Genomic DNA, 12172 nt, shown 5'->3' with positions numbered 1-12172 from the left:
AATCAAAAGAAACAAAAGTCCAAAATGAATATATAAAAATATTTAGGGGCATCCGGCCGGCATGTTAGGTACCGCCCCTGGATGCTGATTGGTGATTGGTGATCATCTGACTGTGCAAAGCAATACTGCAACATTGACCATAAATTAATCTGAATGAACCACTTTAAGTCTTAAACAACTTATCAATCTTCATTCTCAACTCTCAAGATCTTCACCACAACCATAACCCTTTTCATCTACAATCTCACCTCTATAATCAATGGCTGAACTGGTGCTTTCTGCCTTCCTCGGTGTCCTCTTCGAGAAGCTGGCCTCTGCAGCTTTGAAAAGCATCGCTCTCAACAAGGGAGTTGATGCTGAGATCAAGAAATGGCAGAGATCGTTAAACCAGATCCAAGGTGTGCTTGCTGATGCTTCTCACAAGGAGATAACCAGTCCACCTGTCAAACGATGGCTCAATGATCTCCAACATTTGGCTTATGACATCGATGACATACTCGATGGTTGGGTGACCGAAGCCATGCAAAGTGAGTCCACCCACAAATCAGAAGGCATCACCAACAAGGTAAGAAAGCTAATCCCAACTTGTTGCACAAGTTTCACACAGAAAAGTAGTATGCATGAAAAGTTAGATAGTATTTCCACCAAATTACAAGAACTATTAGAGGAGAAAGCTAATCTTGGTTTAAAGGTGGAAGAGGAACCCATGTCGAAAGATAAAAACAGAAGATTACAAACCTCTATGTTCGATGCATCTAGTATTGTTGGACGCCAAACGGAGAAAGAGGCACTGATCCACAAGTTATTGGACGATGAATCATGTGGTCAAAACTTTAGCATTGTTCCCATAGTTGGTATGGGTGGGGTCGGTAAACCTACCCTAGCTAGACTTCTGTATAATGAAAAGCAAGTCCGTGGTCAAAACTTGTTAAACTAGTATTGTTAAGGGTTTTATGTTTGAGTCAATTTTATATAAGTGAAGTTCCAGAATCCATTGGTACTTTGAGGCATTTGAGGTACCTTAGTTTATCTCGGACCGCCATCGGAAATTTACCGGAAACTATTTGCAATCTATATAATTTACAGACATTGAAATTATTTGGTTGTAATAAATTAACTAAGTTGCCCAACAACTTCCTAAAGCTTAAAAACTTACGACATCTTGACGTTAGGGATACCCCACTGTTGTTTCGAATGTTGCTACAGATTGGCGAGTTAAAAAGCCTACAAATTACTCTCTCGAAGATCATTCTGGAAAGCGAAAACGAAGATGAAATATCTGAACTTAAAGGCTATAAGAATCTATGTGGGAAAATTTCCATTGTAGGCTTGGAAAAAGTGCAAAATAAAATTCATGCACATAAGGCAAACTTTTCAGAAAAGAGGCTTAGTGAGTTAGAGCTTGTATGGAGTGATGAGCAATATGATTCACGAAATGAAAGGCTTGAAAAAGAAGTCCTAAATGAGCTAAAGCCTTGTGATGATAAGTTGACCCGACTCAAAATTAGGTCGTATGGGGGATTAGAGTTTCCAAAGTGGGTTGCGGATCCCTTGTTTCTTCATTTGAAGCATGTTACAATAAGTGGTTGTAAGAGATGTACATCTCTACCGCCACTTGCGCAGCTACCGTCACTTAAGGAGTTGTTTATTGAAGGCTTATATGGGGTGGAAGTTGTGGGTTTTGAGTTATCCGGGTCTAGTTGTACGTTTCCTTCACTTGAAGTTATGAGTTTTGAAGATATGCGTGGGTGGAAGAAATGGTATGGGGTTGTGTTTCCATGCTTGCAAAAGCTTAAAATAAAAGATTGTCCAAATTTGGTTGAAGTCACAATTAAAACGCTACCTTCATTGACTGTTCTAGAAATTGATGGTTGTCCTTATTTGGTTAAATTGTCACTTGAAGCACTGCCTTCGTTGAATGTTATGAAATTAGTCAGATGTGATTGTGGTGTGCTAAAAAGTCTGGTTCAAGTAGCTTCGGCCATCTCCAAGTTGGAAATACACAATATTTCAGGGCTTAATGATGTGGTATGGAGAGGTGTTTTAGAGCATCTTGGGGTTGTTGAAGAATTAATCATATTTCGGTGTAATGAAATAAGACACTTGTGGGAATCGAAGGTGGTTGCGAGTAAGGTTCTTGTGAAGTTATGGAATTTGTTGGTGGTAGAATGTCGTAATTTGGTGAGTTTGGGAGAGAAAGAGGAGGGTGATAATTGTACGAGCAACCTTCTAACATCTCTTAGGATTTTGAAGGTGGTAGGTTGTGACAATATGGAGCGTTGCAATTGTCCAGATGGCATTAAGGAGTTGACTGTCTCTAGTTGTAGGTCAATTACAACTGTCTCCTTTCCAAAAGGAGGACATGAGAAGCTCAGGTCACTTGAGATCAGTGATTGCGCGAAACTATTGGAAATGGAGTGGGGAGGACAAAAAATGAACAATAACAGAAGCAACATGCTGATGCTTGAAGATGTATGCATAAGTGAATGGCCAAATCTGAAATCAATCATTGAACTGAATTACTTGGTTCACCTCACCACATTGACAATAACTGATTGTGAACGTCTCGAGTCATTTCCTGACAATTTGACAACGTTAAAGAAACTGGAAATAACGATTTGTCCAAGTCTGGATGTTTCTTTCCCTGGTTGGGTTTGGCCTCCCAGTTTGCGATCGCTAACATTGGGGAAGTTGAAGAAGCCCTTCTCAGAGTGGGGTCCACAGACATTCCCAACCTCACTTGTGAAACTCAAGTTATATGAGGATGATGAAGTGAGTAGTTGTAGTGAATTTTCTCATCTTCTTCCTTCATCTCTTACTTCTCTTCAAATACATGGATTTGAGAAATTGGAATCTTTTTCAGTGGGACTCCAACACCTCACCTACCTCCAAACGCTCTCTTTTCTATTTTGCCCTAACCTGAAGAAAGTGTCCCATCCCCAACACCTCACCTTCCTCCAACATCTCTCTTTTAAAAGTTGCCATAGCATGATAGATCTAGGAGAAATGTTGTTGCCTTCACTCTTGAGTTTAACAATCATCAGTTGCCAAAAACTATATGAAAGATACAGTGAAAGAGGCTGTTCCTGGTCCCTCATCTCTCATATCCCCCTTACCTCGGTCCATATGCCCCGTACCTCGCTTAGCCCCGTGGCTCAAGAAATAAGGCAATTGCCTAGGTCCCCCACTATTTAATTGCTTTTTTTTTCTTGTTGCCACAATCGAGTGACGAGTATCGACTATTGGCAATGTGAAGAAATCCCTAATTCACCCAATCAGTGGTTCCTTTCCTTGTTCCCATCATGAAATCTGAAGGGTCGTCTCAAGTTCCTTGGAAATCTTTCATTCCATGTTCTAATGTTCTATCACTCGATCCATCTCCATGTTCTCTCTTTGTTTCGACCAGAAACTCTTTGGTGAGAGTGAATAGATAGATACTCGTTTAGTCTATTTGTGTGACTCAATAATCGATTAATATGAAATTTGAAGAGGCGGAGTCCCGGCAAAATCTCTATGTCCCACTTTCTTGAGTCTCAGCCCTCAAGGTATGATTACAAATTTATTTATGATTTTTGTGAATTTCTTATGAATCTATGATTAATGCTGTGTTCCAGAGATCCACTTAACAGGGAGAGGGGAGGGGAGGGAAAATGGGGTTTTTTTTGCCTGATAATAGTCTTTCCAATTTGGAAAGACATGGAGGGGAGGGGAGGGATGGGGAGGGATTTTTAACTCGGGAACACACCCTAAATGATAGGGTCCGTCTATTCACACACCCCTTTGGTCTATTCGTACACCCCAAACAGGCCAAAACGCCCTTTGGGCAATGCGGGGCGCTTTGGTGTAAAGTGTCTGTTGACCTGTTACCAAAGCGCCCCGCTTTGGCCAAAGCTGGGCGTTTTGGTTTCAAATTTTACATTTTTTGCCCAAAGCTGCCGCGCTTTGGGCCAAAACTGTAACTTTTGAAACCTAAAGCGCCCCACTTTGGCCAAAGCTGGGCGTTTTGGGGGTTTTTTATTTTTTCTAAAAATCAATTTAATTCAAAAACGCACCTATGCTTTTCATATCCTATTTTGCCATTACAAGTCATTTTACAAAGTTTATGGTCTATACGACTTGTTCCGGATAAGTTCCGTCATATGTGTGGCCGTATTCCATGAATTCGTGTGATTCGGTTTTGATATCACTTGTAGTCCAACGTGCCGTGTTCTATGTATACATGTCCTACCGGATCGGTATTTGATGTATTTTGTCATTAAATGTCGTATAATGACGTTTATTGTCACTATTGTTCCGTATTATCGCGTAATTTGGTCGTACGGGTCGTGTCGGTGACATTTGGTTTCGGGACGTTTACCGTTTGTAAGTGTCGTATTAGTGCGTAGATTGTTTGCTATGGCGTATTATGTCTCCATTGTGAAATAAACCAGTAGGGTATATTTAGCTAAACTTCACCTAAAATACGTTTCACTACTTTTTTTATATGTAGCTAAATTTGTTTTTGTTCTCAGGAATCTGTTAAGACCAAGCACCCGCAGCTTCACTATGAGGCCAAATTATACATGCTTCTTCAAGGAGGAAGTGAGTTTCATGTTTTTTTTTCTTTTTTTGTTGTCGTTCTCGCCTTTTATGTTTGTATATATTGTTTTTCTTTTATGCAAAAAACTTACGATACATTTTGTTTTAAATTAACATTAACACAGCTGGTGTTCCACACCTCAAATGGATTGGAGTTGAAGGAGAATATAATGCTATGGTTATCGATCTTCTTGGACCAAGTTTAGAAGATTTGTTCAATTATTGTAACCGCAAGTTCACTTTGAAAACGGTTTTAATGCTTGCAGATCAAATGGTAAGTATCACACTCTGTGTAATGAGATCAGTTGAGCATATTGTATCAACGTTTAGTCATTTACGACTTTTTATTGCTTTATGCAGATAAATAGAGTTGAGTATATGCATTCTAGAGGTTTTCTTCACGTGATATAAAACCAGATAACTTTTTGATGGGTTTAGGACGAAAGGCAAATCAGGTATGACCTTTATAATGTAGCCTTCATTGCGAAACTTAATTTGGATATTTTTGTTTTTAAACTTAATTAGTTTAATATTCGGAGTATTTATTTAATTTAGAGGAATGTACACAGATAGTCCCTGTGGTTTTTCAAAATTTTGGATTTGGTCCCGATCTTTCCAAAAGTACACGAATGGTCCCTGTGGTTTGCACTTTGTGACGTATTTAGTCCTCAATTTTTGCCAAAAGTACATGGATGGTCCCTGTGGTTTGCACTTTGTAACGCATTTAGCCTCTAACTTGGACCTCCTAAAACTTTTAAGTTTGCTGGTTGGGGACTAATTGCGTTACAAAGTGCAAACCACGGGGTCTATTCGTGTACTTTTGGAAAGCTAGGGACCAAATCCAAAATTTTGAAAAACTACAGAGACAATTCGTAAACTTTACTCCTTTAGTTAATCTTTCTTTTAAAAAGGTAGTATATTGCATCTTTAATTAAACTATGTAATTAGCTTTAATCCTAACATGGGTTCTGCTATGTTCATCTGCCTTCTTTTTTTTCTTGAAAGATTCTAATTTTCGACATATTCCTGCTTTTTTTTATAAATTTCAAAACAGGTTTACATTATAGATTATGGTCTTGCAAAAAAGTATAGGGATGCTCAGACACACAAGCATATACCATACAGGTATTGGAGTTGATTATGCCAAAACTCGTGTGGAAATGATATCATTTTTTTTCTAAAGTAAAATGCCAGTTTCGTCCCTGAGGTTTGGCCAGTTTTGCGACTTTCGTCCAAAAGTTTGTTTTGCGACATTTTACTCATTTTGCTATCTTGCTTGCTGGTTTGGTTTCACAACTGATATGTTCCTGCAAATTTTCGTTTCAGGGAAAACAAAAATCTTACTGGTACTGCCCGTTATGCTAGTGTTAATACCCATCTTGGCGTTGGTAAGTAATTATGCCTGTTGGGAATATTTCATGATGAATTTTTTTTCTGTAATAGTTCCCATTAACTCAAATTATATGTAATTAATTTGGTTAATCATGTTTTTTTTTTATTATAATTGTAGAGCAAAGTAGGAGGGATGATCTGGAGTCTCTTGGTTATGTGCTCATGTATTTCTTGAGAGGAAGGTTGAATATTTCACTACTTTATTTAATTGTTTGTTTGTTTTTGAATAAACTGCCAAAATGGTCCTTGAGGTTTGGTCACTTTTGTCACTTTAGTCCAAAACTCTAACCCTTTGAATCTGGGTCCCTGTGGTTTCAATTTTGTTGCCATTTTCATCCAAAATCAAAACCTGGTCAGATTTTTCAGTCAACATCCAGCTTTTTTTGTCTTTTTTCTTCCCTTTTAACGAAGGGCAAAATGGTCTTTTAACGTTTTATTATAACAAATTAAAAATATCTGACCATTTTGTCTTTCATTAAAAGGGAGGAAAAGGACCAAAAAATGGGATGTTAACTGAAAAATCATACCAGATTTTGCTTTTGGATGAAAATGGCAACAAAATTGAAACCACAAGGACCAGATTCAAAAGGTTTGAGTTTTGGATTAAAGTGGCAAAAGTGACCAAACCTCAGGGACCTTTTTGGCAGTTTACTCTTTGTTTTTTGTTAACTTTTTAAAGTTACTCACTAACTTTGTTCTTGTATTTATGTGGTTGTAGCCTTCCTTGGCAGGGGCTGAAAGCGGGCACTCACTACAAGAACAGGGCACCTTTAGCGGCGACGGCTGTCGCCGGTATTGACCGCTTTTGTCGCCGCTATTGACTATTAGCGGCGACATGTCGCCGGTAAAGCATCGCCGGTATTGCTCGGACGCTATTGACTGACTGTCGCCGGTATTGATGGCTGTCGCCGGTATTGATGCTGCACTTTTAGCGACGACAGATGTCGTCGCTAAAAGTGTCGCCGGTGTTGAATTTCGTCGCTAAAGGTTGAAGAGCAATAGCGGCGACACATGTCGCCGCTAAAAGTCTATTTTTTTTTAATACAGCAGCTGTATATACAGCTGCCCAGCCAGTTTTACGGCCGAAAAAATAAAACCTGCCTATTTTCAAACAACGCAAGCATACGCAATGAACATAATCAACATATACTAAAGGTAATATAATTAAAAACTACGTTTAAGTCGTACATTATATCCTACAACGTTTAATTAAATCCAAAGCATACATTAAAAACAAGTCACTCATCGTCATCGTTATCGTTGGGTTCATCGTCGGATTCATTATCGAATAAGTTGTCAGAATCGTAGCCTTTTGACTTTCCTTTTCCTTTTCCTTGTGAAGCAAGATAGTTGTTAAGTTGGTTCAAAAATGACGGGGTTTGGAACAAGCTGTTAACAAAATCCTACAATAATAGATAGCAAAACGTATATTAGCATATTAATTAACGCTACCAACATATATTTAACAAGGAAACATGCGTTCGTTTGTCATTTTTTAAATTGCGCAGTTTACCTCGGAAAAGGGTTCTTGCGTCCGAGCTTGCGAAGACGACATGTTAGATGACGAGTGCGAGGACGTGTTGGAAGAAGGTTTAGGCCCCATCCCGCGGTACCATCCTCGCCGCTCACCCAACGCTTCCTGATACGGGGCAATTGGCGGACCCTCACCGCTCCATTGACTTGTGGCCTGTTGTATGTTCCGCTGTATTTTACGAAGATGATTAAATATATGTGTGTGTATATATATATATATATTTGTTATAGAAAATAATACTTAAAAGAAATACTTACGTAATTTTGTTCAGCAACCGGATCAACCCAATTCCCTTGATTGTCCGTGTGGGTTTTAGCATACGTAGGTACCCAATCCATATCATGTTTAACATTAAACTTAGATTAGACATTAAATAAACAAAAGCTTACACACACGCACACATACATAAAACATTACATTTTTATAGGCGGTGCTACCGTACGAAGATGTCCCCCCACGGTATGGGAATTGTTGTTTCTCGCGTACTAGTGTGTTGGCCTCGCTTCTTTTAATATATTTAGCTTCCCGGAAACCTTCAATGGTTCTCAACCAGTTATCATAGGGCATATCCTTGGGATGGAATGCTCGTGCACTCTCAAGATCATTGTAACCTCCCTTGCTCTTAAATAATTTTTTAGCCTCGTACTTGCGGTCAGAGTACCGCTTCATAAGCACAGCCCTAATGCCACCCGTCAAGTTTTTGGCCTCATAGTCACGTTCCACTTCATCAATATTGAAATTTTCCTACAAATTAAATAAAAAAGTTAAAATATCATATATAAATTAGATTTGCATGTGCTTAAATATTTGATAAAATTTTATGCATATAAGTTATTTACCCGTAAGTGGTTCATGAGGGCATCCTTGTAATGTTGTTCAACGTTATCCCATCCAATTTTATCGAAGGGGATGGACCGCCACATATACAGGCCGGCCTCCCGTGAAAACATATCCCTTGATTTACCAACAGGGGTATACGTCACCTGCCTGTCAAACGTAAGCGATACAGGCCCCCCCGCTTTTACCAGACGCCTTAGTTTCTCGTTTTTTGCTTTCCCCCTAACCCTCTTCGGGGGAACCACTGCAATTAAAACAAAAATAATTAGTAACAACATTTATAATATATAAAATATAAGGACTACAAAATAATTTAGTAAAAGACTTACCGTCTGTCTCATGTGTGCCACGAAATCCACCAGGAGGAATCGGTGGATCACCAGCGCCGTCACCCCCATGTCCCCAGGGGGCCACATCAGCCATCAGATACGCGAATATCAACAATATCGAAAACATACTCCCTATAAAGTTACAAATGTTACAGCATGTGTATCTAATACAAATTAAGGGAAAGTACAACAAGTGTAACTCAAATTCAAATAAATATTTCAAACAAGTGTTAATCAATTACAAATCAATAAAAATTACAATAACTTTTCTTTTAGTCAGACTCCACATAATCGGGATCATCCTCATCATAAGCAGCCTCGACCTCATCAGAATCAGTCTCGACTTCAAACACTTCATCGACGGTGGCCGTTGGGGGATCAACTTCAATTGAAGGCTCACCCGCAGTAACATGAGAAGATCCAATTTGAAAGTATTGGGTCAAGTCAATGACAAGTGGACAGTCAGATGAAGAGTTGTTGTCAACAACGTCACTATCTTCTAAGCGTTTGCCAACATTTTGAACCTTATTGACGCGGTCATCACTTAATGGCCGATCCCAAATTCTTCGATGATTAACATTTTCGACTACCCACCTATGTTTATTTTTTTGGTTTCGAGACGTTTCTTGGATGAAGAACACTTGTTTGGCTTGCGAAGCAAATATGAGTTGATCGTCTTTGTCCCATTCATGTTCAGTGCTTATACTGGTGATATTATTGTCATGGTTTACACCCCTTTGAGTATCAAACCACTTGCACCGAAATAGGACAGTGGAATAATCATTTGTATAACGCAACTCAATAATTTCTTCTAATTGGCCATAAAATTTCACACCGTTCTCTCCAACCACTTCCACCCCAGAGTTTTGCGTTGCGCATTTTGCATCACGTTCAAGTGTCTTAAACCTAACACCGTTGACTATGCAAGCAGTGTAAGTGTAAGCAGTCATTTTCGCACAAATTGAAAGAGCATACAACTCCGGGTGGAATTCTGGAGAATTTTGTGTTTTCATCGAATGGACCTAAAAAATATATAGTAATAATGTTTGTTATATATGTATTACCTAGCAAGTATAGAGTAATGAGTGTTATATATGTATTATACCTTATGGAGAAACCATCCCGGAAATTTGGTTTTAAGATCATCATGGGGATGTGTATGTTTGAATTCACTACATTGATGACAAATATAAGAAAGGAACGAAAAATACCAATTAACAGATTATGAAATGTTAAAGATAGAAGCACTCACTTCATGTACTCCCTAACTTCTGCGCAGTTTTCGAGGACAAACCATTCCATCTTGCTTTTTTCGATGAATGATAGATATTTCTCCTTTCTTGCGCCAACATAACAACATTTTGACTCAAACACCCATAACTTTTTTTTTTCAACAACGACATCATCGTTTCTATCTGGGCGATTGAACTTAGTCTGAACATCTTTAAGGTACATTGAACAAAATGTTAGAGCTTCTTCAAACACATAACATTCAGCTATACAACCTTCAGGCCTTGCCGGGTTTTTAACATAGTTCTTTAGTTTTTTCATGTACCTTTCAAATGGATACATCCATCTAAAAGCTACTGGACCTCCCGCAATCGCTTCATCAGGTAAATGCACAAGTAAATGAACCATAATGTCAAAAAACGCAGGTGGATAGATCATCTCTAACTTGCATAAGATGGTAACAATGTCATCCTTTGCTTTCTTCATATCATCCACCGATAGTGTTCTAGAGCAAAGTTGCTTAAAGAACATACAAAGGTCTACTATTGGTGTAGATGTATCTTTAGTCAAAAGCCCTCTAACCCCAATCGGTATCAAACGTTGCATGAGGATATGACAGTCATGAGATTTCAACCCGGTAATGTTAGCATTGTTATCTGTCACCCTCTTACTGATATTCGATCCAAACCCATCTGGTAATTTAACATTTTTTATAAACTGACAAAAAAGTTTTCGATCATCGGACTTGAATGAGTACTTTGGGTGGGGACTTAAGAACTTGCCACCCGATTGTTTCAGCCATTGTGACGGTCGAATGTTTAGTTTTTCCAAGTCAGACCGCGCATTTGGCGTGTCTTTGCTCTTATCGTTCATCAGAAGAGTACCGAGCAAGCTGTCGCACACATTTTTCTCTATATGCATTACATCTAAGTTATGTTTCAGCTGCAGAGAAGACCAATACTCAAGGTCAAAAAATATGCTTCTTTTGGACCAGTTCAACTCGAAATCTGACCGGGTTATCCTCCTACCTCCAAAATCTGGATGCTTGCCTGGTAGACGATTAATTAAACGACCTAGTTGAGCTTCTATGTCAGCTGGGCTAAACTGTCTCGGAGGGTCTCGTGTCTCGGGTCTCCCGTTAAAGTCGAGACTTGTTCTCCAAGGATGGTTGGCATCTAAGAACCGGCGATGGCCAACATAAGCACATTTACCAGTTACACGTATTGAAGGAGTGTCTTGGTTACAAGTTGGGCATGCCATGTAGCCTTGTCCGCTCCAACCTGATAGGCTACTACGGGCTGGAAAGTCATTTATGGTCCATAACAACGCCGCCTTCATTGTGAAGTATGTGTTTGTTGCTGCGTCTTTAGTACGTACACATGTCTGCCACAATTGCTTAAGCTCATCCACTAACGGTCTAAGGAAAACGTCCATGTCTTTCCCCGGTGATTTAGGGCCAGGAATCAACAAGGTCAACATGAATGTGGACTCTCGCATGCATAGCCAGGGAGGCAGATTATATGTGGTGAGTATAACCGGCCACGTGCTATGAGTCGAGGATCCACTACCATTGTTAAAGGGATTAAAACCGTCAGCTGCAAGCCCTAAGCGAACATTTCGTGGCTCCATCGCGAAGTTTGGGTACTTTTTATCAAAGTCTTGCCATGCAGATCCATCAACTGGATGACGCATAGTCCCATCTTCCGATCGTCCGGTACTATGCCATATCATATCTTTCGCTGTGTGCCTTGAACAATACAAACGTCGTAGTCTAGGCGTCAAAGGAAAGTATCGTAACACCTTACAAGCCACCTTCGTGCCTTTTGTGTCTTTATCGACCCATCGACTCTCATTACAAACGGGACAATTTTGCAAGGACTCGTTTTCTTTCCAAAAGAGAGCACAATCATTTGTGCACACATCTATCATCTCATATGCCAAACCAATCTTCTTAAATGTCTTCTTAGCTACATAATACGAAGGGGGAATCTTGTTGCCTTCTGGCATTGACTCTCGCAACAACGAGAGGAGTCGATCTACTCCTTCATTTTGAAAATGGTACGTATCCTTTATATTCAAAAGTTTTGCTAAAAAGTCGATAGAAGAAAACTTAGTACAACCAGGATATAATTCTGTTTCAGCTTCCTTTATCAGGTCTTCAAAATCATCAACAACACCGCTACTATCTCCATTCGAGTTCTCTTGGTTAAGGTATGTATCTTCTTCCATACGCTCCCCCCTAATGTCTTCAATAACGTTTACCATACCGTCT

General features: G+C 39.3%; 3 protein-coding genes across 3 annotated transcripts in view; 1 reads left to right on the top strand and 2 right to left on the bottom strand.

Annotated features, from left to right (window-relative positions):
* Positions 1-244: 244 nt before the first annotated feature.
* The window catches only part of LOC110899983 (casein kinase 1-like protein 10), a 96925-nt gene continuing 84997 nt past the window's right edge, over positions 245-12172 (top strand). Inside the window, exons 1-3 of the mRNA XM_022146879.2 lie at positions 245-565; positions 4512-4581; positions 4704-4852. Of these exons, the coding sequence (XP_022002571.2) occupies positions 260-565; positions 4512-4581; positions 4704-4852 (525 nt within the window). The 5' untranslated portion in view covers positions 245-259. The remainder of the gene's footprint in view (positions 566-4511; positions 4582-4703; positions 4853-12172) is intronic.
* Positions 7107-8577, bottom strand: LOC110902131. Its single transcript, XM_035981681.1, has 4 exons — positions 7924-8577; positions 7762-7847; positions 7484-7672; positions 7107-7373 (listed from the first exon to the last, which is right to left on the bottom strand). Exons 1-4 carry the CDS (start codon positions 8171-8173, stop codon positions 7209-7211), a joined length of 690 nt encoding a protein of 229 aa, XP_035837574.1. The 5' UTR covers positions 8174-8577; the 3' UTR covers positions 7107-7208.
* LOC110899979 lies at positions 8862-10014 on the bottom strand. The gene is made up of 3 exons (XM_022146876.2): positions 9923-10014; positions 9776-9842; positions 8862-9692 (listed from the first exon to the last, which is right to left on the bottom strand). Exons 1-3 carry the CDS (start codon positions 9970-9972, stop codon positions 8943-8945), a joined length of 867 nt encoding a protein of 288 aa, XP_022002568.1. The 5' UTR covers positions 9973-10014; the 3' UTR covers positions 8862-8942.

The sequence above is a fragment of the Helianthus annuus genome, chromosome 13 (genome assembly GCF_002127325.2).
Source record: "Helianthus annuus cultivar XRQ/B chromosome 13, HanXRQr2.0-SUNRISE, whole genome shotgun sequence".
NCBI classification, from domain to species: Eukaryota; Viridiplantae; Streptophyta; class Magnoliopsida; order Asterales; family Asteraceae; genus Helianthus; species Helianthus annuus.
Note: the sequence above shows the minus strand (reverse complement) of the source record. Positions and strands in the feature narration are given on the sequence as shown.